General features: G+C 46.5%; 1 protein-coding gene across 1 annotated transcript; it reads right to left on the bottom strand.

Annotated features, from left to right (window-relative positions):
• Positions 1-1098: 1098 nt before the first annotated feature.
• LOC104304095 (G-protein coupled receptor 35) lies at positions 1099-2034 on the bottom strand. Its single transcript, XM_009904803.2, has one exon. The coding sequence runs from the start codon at positions 2032-2034 to the stop codon at positions 1099-1101; it is 936 nt and encodes a 311-aa protein (XP_009903105.2).
• Between the last annotated feature and the right edge of the window lie 10254 nt (positions 2035-12288).

Raw genomic sequence — 12288 nt, forward strand, 5'->3', positions numbered from 1 at the left:
AGGCTGGGAGGTGTGAATGGAGATGTGTGCCTGGAACATCCCACCCAGGGGCATGTGGTCTGAGGCTAGTTCATGGGTTTACCTACTCAGCTGTTTGTGGGTAAGTGCATCACAGTGGCATGCACTGCTCTGCCTTTGGAAACCCAAGTCACTGTTGCAAGTCATACCCTTGCTGCTGGCTTGGACAGTGGGTACATGATTTGTCCCTCTTGGGTACAGACAGCACAACAGGTCCTGTACCACCCAGTCTCCTACCTTTTCCATTTAACTCATTAAGAGACTGAGCTCTCTGCCAGTCTTTATTTGTGTTGATCTCTTTGGAACAGCTTACTGCCACTTTCTTTAGACAGTCCTCTACACTATGAGATTGAACAGACCCTTAATTCCTTATTCCCACTGCCCAGCCCCAACTCTTTGGAAAGTAGGTTTAATGCCACTTGACTCAAATAATTCTGATGTGAAGATTTCCCCTAACACAAGCAATAGCAATCTCTACCAACCTTGTACTGCAATTCATGGTAATGTGGTAGCTGTTCTGTAGTGTGAATGGTGCTGTAAAGTTGTCCAAAGCAGACTAAATCTGCCTCTGCTACAGCGATTGTTACCATTATTAACAGCTGAAAGACATGACTTATAAAAACATCATTCTTTCTCTGCAGTGGTGTCACTGTGACATTTCTTCTTTTCTGATCTGTGGAATAACCTGTTTCTTTGTCACAGCTACAGATTCATAGAGATCCATGGTGGGAGCTACTGACACACATCCCCACACCCCCACATCCCCCCTTTTACTACTGCCTGCTCATGCTTTTGGGTTTTCTGAGAAAATGAAAGACACTATTTGCAGGGAAAAATTTATCACTTTAGTCAAATTTGCATGAGGCAGTGACTTCTCAGTGGCAAACTAGATCATTGTGTCAGGATCTGGACTGCTGTTTTTGTCTGAATCACAGCTGATTTTCATGTGTCTGAATCCTTCCCATTAGCAGAAAGTCCCCTCCCCCACACCCCACCTCACCTACAGAAGAAAGCCTGCCGTTGAGTCCCATCTGAATTTGAACATAGCAAGTATAAAATGTGTGCTGCATCTGTTTGGCACTAATGTGCTATGCATGGGAGCTGAATTTCAGCTTCTTCAGTGGCGTCAGATTTGGATTTCACTAGCTTGGGAGATGCTTCCTTAAATTCCTTGTTGACAAAGTAGTAACAAATAGCATCCAGGCAGCAGTTTGTGTTTGCGAGGACCGAGGCGAGGTGAACAAAATTATTAATGCTCTGTATCGCAGAGCAATTGGAGCTGATGGAGTCCACTATGAAGCGAAGGAGATGCCCGAGGTAAAGAGGTAAAAAGCATATGATGAATACAGCCATGTTTGCAGACACGATGTAGACAGCCTTCCTGATTAACTTTTCCTTGTGACAAGTTTCATTCTTCTTTCTTGTGAGTTCTGCAATGACTTGTATGGAGCAATAGCTCACAATGACCAAGGGTATGAAAAACCCTACAATGACAGCACCCAGTGTGATCACTGAGGGCTCCACAGAGGACTTTTCAAAGCAAAAGACATCTTGTCCTCGGTCCTCTAACCTTTTGATGAGGGACATCACACAGATGATGGCTATCCAGAGAAATCCAGAGGCAAAAGCTGCCTTCAGTGGTGACCTCAGCACCTTGGCTTTCAAAGGGTACTTGATTGCAAGGTACCTGTCAGCTGCAACCACACTGATGATGCCGATGCTCATTAACCGGTTTATGAAATAGCCACCTTCCAAAACCAGACACCATCTATTTACCTTCAGGTGATAGAACTGGAAGAAAGTTTTAAAAGGTAAAGTAAAGAGCAGCAAGCAGTCAGCCACAGCCAAGTTGACCATGTATACTCTGGTTTCTGTCCATTGACTGAGTTTGCAGCAGAACACCCACAGTGCCAATGTGTTCAGCAAAATGCCCAAAAGGAAAACCGGGGTGTAAACATACAGCTGGATGAGTGGAAAGCTTTCATACTGTGAGATGTTGCAGCTGCTGAGGTTCATTTTGGGGTTATTAAGAGGCACAGTTCCTGCAAAACAAGGTGAAACCTTTTAGAAGCCACTTCTGACTGAATTGGTGATTAATTCAGTTAGTTCAGGGCTATACCAACAGTGAAAACCAGACGGCGGAGATGAATCTGCAGAGCAGAGCTGGCTGGAGGGTACCTAGTGGGAAGAGGAGGGAGTGGGATATGAGTGTGGTCTATTGTGGAAGAGAGGAAAGCACAGGTTCTCACTAGGTCCTGTAAGGGATGACTGCTTGCGGAAGGCAGCAGGGGAAAATGCTTGCCTCTGTTTTGGGCCAGATTCAAATCAGGCAGTAGCAGGCATCCTGAAGCTAGCAGTAGTTGGGAGACACCAGCCAGCAGCCTCACAGTTTAGAATGCTCTGGGATGTGTGGAGCAATAGGACTGCTGTCCTCTTCTTCCATCCTGAACTGTCTGTGCATTGCTTTTTTTCGTGATAAGAGAAATTATTAGCACCTCTCTCAGTAGTTTTATCTGGCATGAAATCTTGTAATCAAGGGTAGCATTCAGTGGTCTGCAGCAAGAGTGCTGGAGGCAGTCTGAATGCTGCTTTTCAGAGATTGTGAAAGATGGTCTTTGCCTCAAAACTGTTAGAGCAATCTGCCCCAGTTCCAAGAGAAGAAAATCCCACCAATGCCATGGCAAGAAATGTGATTAGCAGGCATGTGAAATAGAGAGATGAGCCATATCTGGTCTAGTGAGTGGTGTTATCTCCCAGGATCTCAGGATAATATTGCCATTTTCCCTCCTATTTTGGAGGAGTTAATGAAGAAGGTGCAACTGTTGGTGAACAGAAGAGACCTGAGAGATCTGAAATGCCTTTGGATTTTCCCTGCAAGGCAAACATAACACCATGGGTTCAGGTTCCTGTAGCGTGAAAGCATCTTGAGTGAGCAAACCATAGGGCAGTGCTGTAGCATCTACATGGTGCTGTAGCATCTACATGCATCTGCAGTTCTTGGCTAGCTTTGAAAGTCATGCTGCTGAGGATTCATGCCAGAAGACTCCTCTTTGGACATGAGGGAATGTGCTACAGCTGATACTGGCAGCAATTCTGTGCTTTGGATTTGAGAAATGAAGTAAGATACCAGAAGAAGATAACAGACAACAAGGAGATCTAACAAAGGCCGAAACAGTCCGTAAGCAGCCAAAACGTGTCTTATGTGGCCAGTAGCAAAATGAGCCTTTGAAAATACACAAGCTCCAGCCCTCTCCCTATCTCCACCACGTTTTTGGTGTCCCACTATGACTAGGGAAAGGCAAGCTTGCAGAGCTGAAACAACCAAATCACCATATAGCCAGGAGGAATTACCTGCTCACTTGCTGTCCTTACAGTGAATGGTCCTCCAGGCCAGCTGCAGTGTGATGTGCAGGCACGATGAGCTCTCGTAGTGGTGCTCCTGCTGTGGGACCAGAAAGGTGTCCTGCGATGACCATTTGCCAGTGGCTGTGACAGCAGCAGTGCTGGTGGAGGAAGCATCACTACCCCTCCTCAACACATTTCCCCCGGGGCTGAGCTTCCTCTGTCACCACTCCTGTGGTTCTTTCCACCTTCTGTTGACTGAGGAGCCTGTAATAGCCTTGCAGCAAGGTGAAATATTTGTCTGCTGTGTTGCCCTGCAGCAGTTCCTCTGGTGATGGAATGGTTATGGGTTCTTCCTTTGATTTACTTTCCAATACCTGATTGTAGAATCATAGAATGGTTTGGGTTGGAAGGGACCTTTAAATGTAATCTATTCAGTCAACAGGGACATGTTCAACTAGATCAGGTTGCTCAGAGCCCCATCCAACCTTGAATGTGTCCAGGTATGGGACATTAGAAAATGCCCACTGACCTTCTTCACCTGACAGGCTGTGCACATTACCCTGGAGAGTCCTGACATCTTCTCTCTGGCTTCTGAACAGCCACTCCTGATGGGACTGAAGGAGGGTCTACCACCTACAGTCACACCTCTGAGCCCTGGGACAGAGCAGTCCTGATGAGCCCCCAGGTCCATTCACAGATCTGTTGGAGAGGGGAGGCCTGGGGTCTGCAGATTCTGATTACTCTGAGTTTCACTTTGAATCATAGTAATTTTCTCATCTCCTGTAGTTCTCAGCAGCCAGCAATTCTGAGAAAATGTGGCACTGTGACCCTGTGACCTGTTGACTTTGTGACTGCTCTGCAGGCAGCTGCTGGCCAGGGGCTCCTTCTTGGCTGTTCGTTGCAGCCTGTGTGCAAGAAGAGCTCAGACAAGTTGATCAACAAGCTCAGAGGTCCTGATGTTAATACCCTGGGTTGCTGTCTTGGGCAAACGTATTTTCCCTTCCCACTTTCCAGGCCGTCTTAGTGCAGCTTCTGGAGTATTCCTGGATTGACTCTCTGCTCATTACAAATCAGTCATTTAGATTAATTCCTTGCCAGGGTAGAGCCAGTCTAGCATGGCTTAAATACTTCCAGGGACTTCTTTTGCTTTTCTTGTAACTGCTTCTTGATGGATGCTTATAAATAGTTTCTGAGCTATTGGTACACCCAGCTCATTGATTCCCCAACTACCATCATTTTCATGTCATGGTCTTTGTCAGTACGTCAGTTTTCAAAGCCATCCAGCTCCTGGGCTGTGATAATTTCACCACTGTACAGAAAACACTTTGCACCATCCTCTAGTGTAGCCCACGCTCTCCTATTGTCCATGTCAAGACAACCACTATCATCATTAACCATGAGCAGTCAAAATGAAGCATGAAGGGAGCTCTTCTCATATCATCTCTCCAGTGTGAGGCTTCCTATCCACAGCCTGATGCTGTGCTTGCCAGGTGAAGGAAGCTACGTCTCCTGTCAGCCTAGTGAGGCTTCAAGGGAGGGACAAACCACATCACCAGGCACAAAGCAGCTGGCTGTGATCAGCACGTTCACCAGGATACATCAGTGCAACTCAACACCAGCTTCCAGTAGGCAAAGCAATGAAGAGTTATCTGTGGAGAACTTACACATCTCTTGGTGTGGCTCTTGTGTCCGTGTCTGATTCCTGGACAGCACTGGGTCAGGATCCTCATGCTTCTCTCCACCTCAGCTCCCCATCAGCCAACTTCTAGCCTCTTGCAGATGCTTATGGCCCCCTTCTTCCATCCAGTTTTAATTGCCTCTGACATGGACAAATGATGCTTACTTTGTATCTTCCCCCATATATGCAGTTCTCAGCCTGTCTCAGTGCTGTCACCACGTGGCACAGTGCAGGTGACACATGCAGTTCTCTCACTTCCTTGCTGTCAGCTCTCTGGTGGGGTAATCTGGGGGCCTGTAGTACTGGTGAGTGCTACCAGTGCCTGTACAAAGTACGTTACCATTCACAATGCGTTCCAAGGGACCTTTCACTGTCTACCACACCTTGATTGCAGAAGTGATTTTCTTTGTGAAAGAAGGCAGTAAGGCAAAATACTCCAGTAAGGTGGAGCACCACTTAATTTTTATATTTCTGGGTTTTTGCCCTCCCAATAAGTATTGCTTAGACTTGCTGTGAAATGCCCAGTTTTCAGATCTATGCATAGCAGAGTGGTTACTGGCCAGAGCCCTCAATTTCTTCTCCCAGCCTATAGAGGGGACTAAGTTTGGTGGTCTCTGTCTCAGGTCCTATTTTGACTGACTCATTTAAAAGCCTTGTTGCTGGTGTTGCTGCACCATTTGCTTTAAAAATCTTGATTTCTCAGGTTCCTCATCCTTACTGAAAACCGCGGCAAAGCGATCAGGTAGTTTTCAGGACATACCTGGACAAGTTTGTTGGTTTTTACCAGCAACAGTACTGGGTCATCTTCCTTCTTTGCTTGTAATTTGTAGGTAGGGAAGAGTTTGTTAAGATCCATTTATCTTTACACTTCTTGACCTCTGAGACTTACTTCTGTTCTTCACCATCATTTTTCCATCCCTTTTAAGCACCACCTGATGTCCTGTTTGAGATTGCTTCCCAGCCAAAGCAAGCCCTTCATGTGAGGTTTTCCTGTGTGCCTGGTACAGATTGATAAGAGATAGGACAACTCAGGTTTGGTGGGATCCTGCCTTCTTTCCCTTCTAAAGGTGATCTTGGTCTCCTCTGCTTCCCAGAGAAGCTACAACTGCTGACACATCCCAGTGGGACATGGCCTCTGGCACAGTTACAGAGGTGCTGGTACCTACTCCACATGTTTGAGGAGTACACAGGATGTTGTGTGACCCTGAAGCATTCAGGTTCTGCAGTGCCTCTTCCCTGTGTGGATTTTTTCTTGGCTTTCTCGCTGGAAGACGTGATGTGGCAACAACAGATCTTGACCTAAACAGAACTGCAGGGTTGGGAGTAGAACGTGTCAGTCTTATTTTCAGCATGGAAAGCCTGTGAAATTGCAGTGTTAGGCTAACTGCATCAACCTCAGACAATGACCAACCCTGTCTGTGGAGACTGTTTCCCCTTTCCCCTTCCTTAGCAACACACAGGAACTGAGCCACAGCAGATAACAGGCTTGTAGGGATTTATGCACTGTTTTGGTGCTCTCTGTACTCCCACAGCATCATTACTGCAGGGACCAGCCATGTAGTTCTGTGCAGACATACTGGGGATAGCATAGCAAAGCCTGTGCTTCCCAGCTGCCTGCTCCTGCATGGGACATTGCAGGAGACTGCTGTGCAGTGCTTGTGACTGGAACTGAGAAACCAAAGCCACAGAGTTCCCTCCAAAGCCTGAGAGCTATTTGTGTAGAGTTCTGTAATATGTGTCTGCCAGCCCACAGGAGAGGAGTGCTGCTGGAGCCCAAGCCTCTGGTGATAACTCAGATTTCAGGCCTGCCCTGATGCCACCAAACAGCACAATGCTGTCTTACACCAGCCCCTGCCTTCCTTGGCAGAAGGGCCAACAATGCTAAATCTGGTGGCTACTCACTCAGAAGCAGGATTCTGAATCACTTTTATACTTCTTGCAAGTTGTTTTTGTTTTTACTTCAAAGGCTAAGTCTTGACTGCAGCACCAATTTGTTCTTTTAATGTTTAAGCCATTCTTAGCATCCCTTTTTGTTTTTATTTTTTAAGGGACAGGGCTGCTCAAGGCTGCATCATCCCTGGAGGTGTTTAAAAGATGTGTAGATGTGCTGAGGGACACGGTTTAGTGGTAGACTTGGCAGTGCTGGGTTAATGGTTGGACTCGGTCATTTTAAAGGTCTTTTCCGATCTATGATTCTATGACAGAAAGATTGCATCTTGCTGAAATGATAGCAGAATGCAGTGCTCCAGCCCTGCTTGTTGGAGGTGTTAATAGCTGATGGCTGATGCTCCCCACTGGCACTAGACAGACTCTTGAGCTAGGAAGTGGGAAAGAATTGTAGGTAAGCATGCCTCTATCCTCATGGATATCTATTCCACTGCTATATGATGGATGCTGATTTATTGTGACCCAAACACTGAGAACTCATCTGTTCCCTCGACTGGGAGCACTCAGGAAGTTTTCAGAGAGACAAAGGTGTCAGAAACCCATCATAAATGTCAGTATAACTAGACACTTAAACCTGATCGTAATTTTTGCCCAAGGTAGTGCAAATGTTTCTTACTTATCTTTGGGTTGCACAATAAATATCCTGTTGTAAGGCAGATCTTGTATCATAAGACCTGTATCTCCTCTCACCATCTCCAGTACAGGTTTTGCATCACTAATGGAGGATTTCAGTGTATAAAGGCAATAAATGCTTATTTACTTATAGATATATTGCTGCAAGATAGCTTTATTTTTGCTTGCAAGAGAATGTTTCTGTTTCTGTCATATTCAGTACAGGTACACTTAGTGTTGACAGGGATTGTGAAGCCAAAACTTTCCACTTCACAAGAAGAAAAACAGACACTGTTTTTAAATTTGGAGCATGAGCAGTGGAATATATTAGCTTGCATTCTACAAGAAAAAACACCTTTCCTTTCACACAACTCTATATGCAGTAAGCTCGGCTACAGACAGCAATGCCAACTGTAAATTCTTCAGCACAGCTGAACTGGTCTGGGCTCCAGCAGGGAGCAAGGCCTTTGACACCGTCCCCCACAGTAAACTGCTGGCTAAGCTGTCAGCTCGTGGTTTGGACCACAACACTCTGTGCTGGGTTAGGAACTGGCTGGAGGGCCGAGCCCAGAGAGTGGTGGTGAATGGTGCCACATCCGGCTGGCGGCCAGTCACCAGTGGCGTCCCCCAGGGATCAGTGCTGGGCCCCATCCTCTTTAACATCTTCATTGATGATCTGGATGAGGGGGTTGAGTCAGTCATCAGCAAGTTTGCAGATGACACCAAGTTGGGAACAGATGTTAGTCAGTTAGAGGGTAGAAAGGCTCTGCAGAGGGACCTTGACCGACTGGACAGATGGGCAGAGTCCAATGGGATGGCATTTAACAAGTCCAAGTGCCAGGTGCTGCACTTTGGCCACGGCAACCCCATGCAGAGCTACAGGCTGGGGTCAGAGTGGCTGGAGAGCTGCCAAACAGAGAGGGACCTGGGGGTGCTGATTGACACCCACCTAAACATGAGCCAGCAGTGTGCCCAGGTGGCGAAGAAGGCCAATGGCATCCTGGCCTGTTTTAGGAAGAGTGTGGCCAGCAGGAGCAGGGAGGTCATTGTGCCCTGTACTCTGCATTGGTTAGGCCACACCTTGAGTACTGGGTCCAGTTCTGGGCCCCTCAGTTTAGGAAGGACATCGAGACACTTGAACGTGTCCAGAGAAGGGCAACAAGGCTGGGGAGAGGCCTTGAGCACAAGCCCTATAAGGAGAGGCTGAGGGAGCTGGGATTGTTTAGCCTGGAGAAGAGAAGGATCAGGGGTGACCTCATTGCCCTCTACAACTACCTGAAAGGTGGTTGTAGACAGGAGGGGGTTGGTCTCTTCTCCCAGGCAACCAGCACCAGAACAAGGGGACACAGTCTCAAGCTGTGCCAGGGGAGGTTTAGACTCAAGGTGAGGAAAAAGTTCTTCACTGAGCGAGTCATTCGTCATTGGAATGGGCTGCCCAGGGAGGTGGTGGAGTCGCCGTCCCTGGAGGTGTTCAAGGGGAGATTGGACATGGCACTTGGTGCCGTGATCTAGTCGTGAGGTCTGTTGGAACAGGTTGGACTTGATGATCCTTGGGGTCTCTTCCAACCTTAGTTACTGTGATACTGTGATACTGAGTAAGGAAGTGGCTGTGTGGTGCTTAGCTGGGGTGAAACCACGGCGGCTCTTTAGTTTAACTGCCATGCCTGTGATCCTTCGTTGATCTAATAAATATAGGTTTGGATAAGAAGAAGTTTGGTTACAAAGCAGTAGCAAATGGCAACTCAACAGCAGCTAGTATTTGCTATGCTATGGGGCCTGCCCAAGGCCACCTGCACAAAGGTGTTACCAGTCTGTGTTTTGGACAGATGAATTGGAGCCCACTGTGAATTGGACAAGGTGTCCCAGGTAGCGGGGAGAAAACTTGAGTGTGACTGGGCTTGCAAAAAGAGGAACTTCCTTGCTTTCAGGGTAAACAGTAGGATAACTGGTTGGTATGAATCAACCAACTCTTTTGAAATAGTGGATATTTCCACAGAGCAGGCAAGCTTTATAACCTATGAGATGCAAAATCTCAAGGGGGGATCCCAGAGCCAAAAGTGCATTTGAAGGCCCTCTGCACACTTTGTGGAAACAGAAGCACTTTTCCTTGCTGAACAGCCCTTAGAATCATAGAATCATTTTCCTTGGAAAATACCTCTAAGGTCATTGAGCCCAAACATTAACCCAGCACTGCCAGGTCACTATGAAACCATGTGCACATCTTTAAATCCTTCCAGGAATGGTGAATCCACCATTTCCCTGGCCAGCCTGTTCCAGAGCCTGACAGCCTTTCAATGAAGAAATTGCTTCTAACGTCCAGCCTAAACCTACCCTGGCAAAACTTGAGGCCATTTCCTCTTGTTCTGTCAAGCCTCTTGCTCTTTACAGACAATTACAGTGTATTTGTTGACAGCTACAAGAGTGACAAGACTAATGCATCTCTTTAAGCAACAGATTGGTTTGAGATTGTGTGTGTGTGTGTGTGGTCATTTGTCTCTTGTATCTTTTCCTGTCTTTGAGAAGAGACTTTCAGAGGCAGAGTGAGGGCCAAAGAGTGTCCAATGATTAAGTTGGTGACATGCATGGTGTTTTGTTTTGCTTGCAGTCAAATACCTGTAATGCCAGGGCATTAAATAATATAGCAAAAAAAAAGGACATTTGGACATAAATGATCAGCTGAATGACCTGAGTAGTTTCATCCATTTTTACGATGCAGTCACTCACTGTAGCTTCCATCATGCCGGGACCTATGCCGAAGTGCTGCCATAAAGAAGGTAGATATAAAGTCAGGATTGGGAGTGATTTCTGTGATGGCAAGAGTAGTTTCTTGTGTTATTTGGCCAGTGTCTAGACAGTGGTTTCAGCATGTGGTCTGCAGACATTAGAAGGTGATAGGTCATTTGTAAGTTGTTGCTAAGAAAAGCAGTTGTCTGTAGGTTTAAATGAGCAGAATGAGGGTTTGCATGACATTGCAATTTTCTTTTAGTGGTTCACAAGCCAGAAAATACTGAAATTCAGGGACCATGAAGCCGACTGAAATACAGCTGTCACATGTATTTCACCAACTCTACAGTGTTTCCCATGCTGACTTACTGAAGCAACTACATGGTAAAGTATTATATGAAATTTCTATGCAGGTAAGTATGAAGCAGTCACACCCTGGCACTGGCTCCCCTCTCAGCCCAGGTTTCTCTATGGGTTACTTCCTTCCAGTGCTCCAAGACCTCCCTTTGTGGCCTGTTTTGAGCTGCTCTGTTGTCATTTGTCTATGGGGTGGAAAGACATATGATGTAAGCACTGGTATTATAGAGGCATTTGGTACCTGAAAAGCCCAACATTAAAACTGATGCTGGTCCAGGATCCAGATAGGCTAGATCAAGACTTTCTGTATAATGCATGGGAAGAGTTAAAGGTCTAGAAATGAGGTGCGGGAGAGCTGCTGAACCCCCACTCTGCACTGTCCAAGCAGCTGAAAGAGAAAAACCCAGGTCCAAAGCAATGCCTCATCACACAGGGCAATGCTGAGGAGCTCTCAGCCATAGGTCGGCCCTATCTCTGTGGAAGGGCTTTTTGCACCCTGCTTTCACCAAACCTCCCCTGAAAACTGATGATGGATTGTAAAGGAGGGATCAGGTCTGCATCTGCATTATGTTGCTCACTGCTGTTTCCTGGCCATCAACACCTCTGCAGCATGAGGCTGTGATGACTCAGACAGATCAAATGATACCTCACCAGGAAGGACACCCACTGAAGATCTGATCCCATGAAAGTATAACAACCTACCACCAGGGCTTATAGTAGTCAGCTGAGTGAGGTCAGATCATTAGAGCTTTATACCTGATGTGCACAAGCGCCTGTGCTGTGGTCCACAACACTTTGTGTAGCTCATGCAGTAATATCTTTATTTATACCCACAGTGGTTTTAGTCTCAGAAATGCCAGGGCATTGCTACAAGTTAATGCAAGTGTTATATGGCAGGAATGGGGCAATAGTCTCAGGCCACTGTCTGGCTCCAGCAGTTTAATCCATGCATATGGTATACCTGCATCCTAGTGACAGCTACAAGCTTTGAAATCAACTGGTTGAGGGAAAGCTACCACTGTACAGGCAAATTCTTTGATGTGAGCACCACAGGTATATTAGGTGCGGCATTGTAGTACAGAGGCTTCTTCCTGGTTTTGAGGGACCATATGGTCACTAGAAGTGAACATGTGTAAGGGTGCTCAGTCCCCTTTGTTTAGCTGCATGATATGTACAAACAAGTGCATGGAAGAAATTATGGCCTTATCATCTGTTCTCCATACCAGTCTGACTCAGACACCTGAGGCTGTGATACCACAACCCAAGGCAATATTCAGAGCTCAACTCAAGTTTCTGAGGACAGCAGGACAAAATTCATGTTGACATCAGACCCCTTGGAGGGGGTTGCCCCTTTTTTTCAGGTATGTCTGTACCTAAAATTATTGCAAATACTGAGCTGTCCCCTTCCTGGAAACATTCCAAGTCAGGTGAGACAGGCCTCTGAGCAACCTGGTTTAGTTAAAGATGACCTTGCTCACTGCAAGCAGTTTGAAATAGATAGCCTTGAAAGGTCACTTCCAACCCAAAGCATTTTATGGTTTTATGATTCTGTAGGTGGTCCTATTCCCTCTTCCTCAAAACTTCAGCAACACCGTGGCTCCTAACAT

The sequence above is a fragment of the Dryobates pubescens genome, chromosome 13, assembly GCF_014839835.1.
Source record: "Dryobates pubescens isolate bDryPub1 chromosome 13, bDryPub1.pri, whole genome shotgun sequence".
NCBI classification, from domain to species: Eukaryota; Metazoa; Chordata; class Aves; order Piciformes; family Picidae; genus Dryobates; species Dryobates pubescens.

What these genes read in the sequence shown, in the direction of transcription:
- LOC104304095 (XM_009904803.2), bottom strand. Translation starts at nt 2,034, where the DNA reads ATGAACCTCAGCAGCTGCAACATCTCACAGTATGAAAGCTTTCCACTC.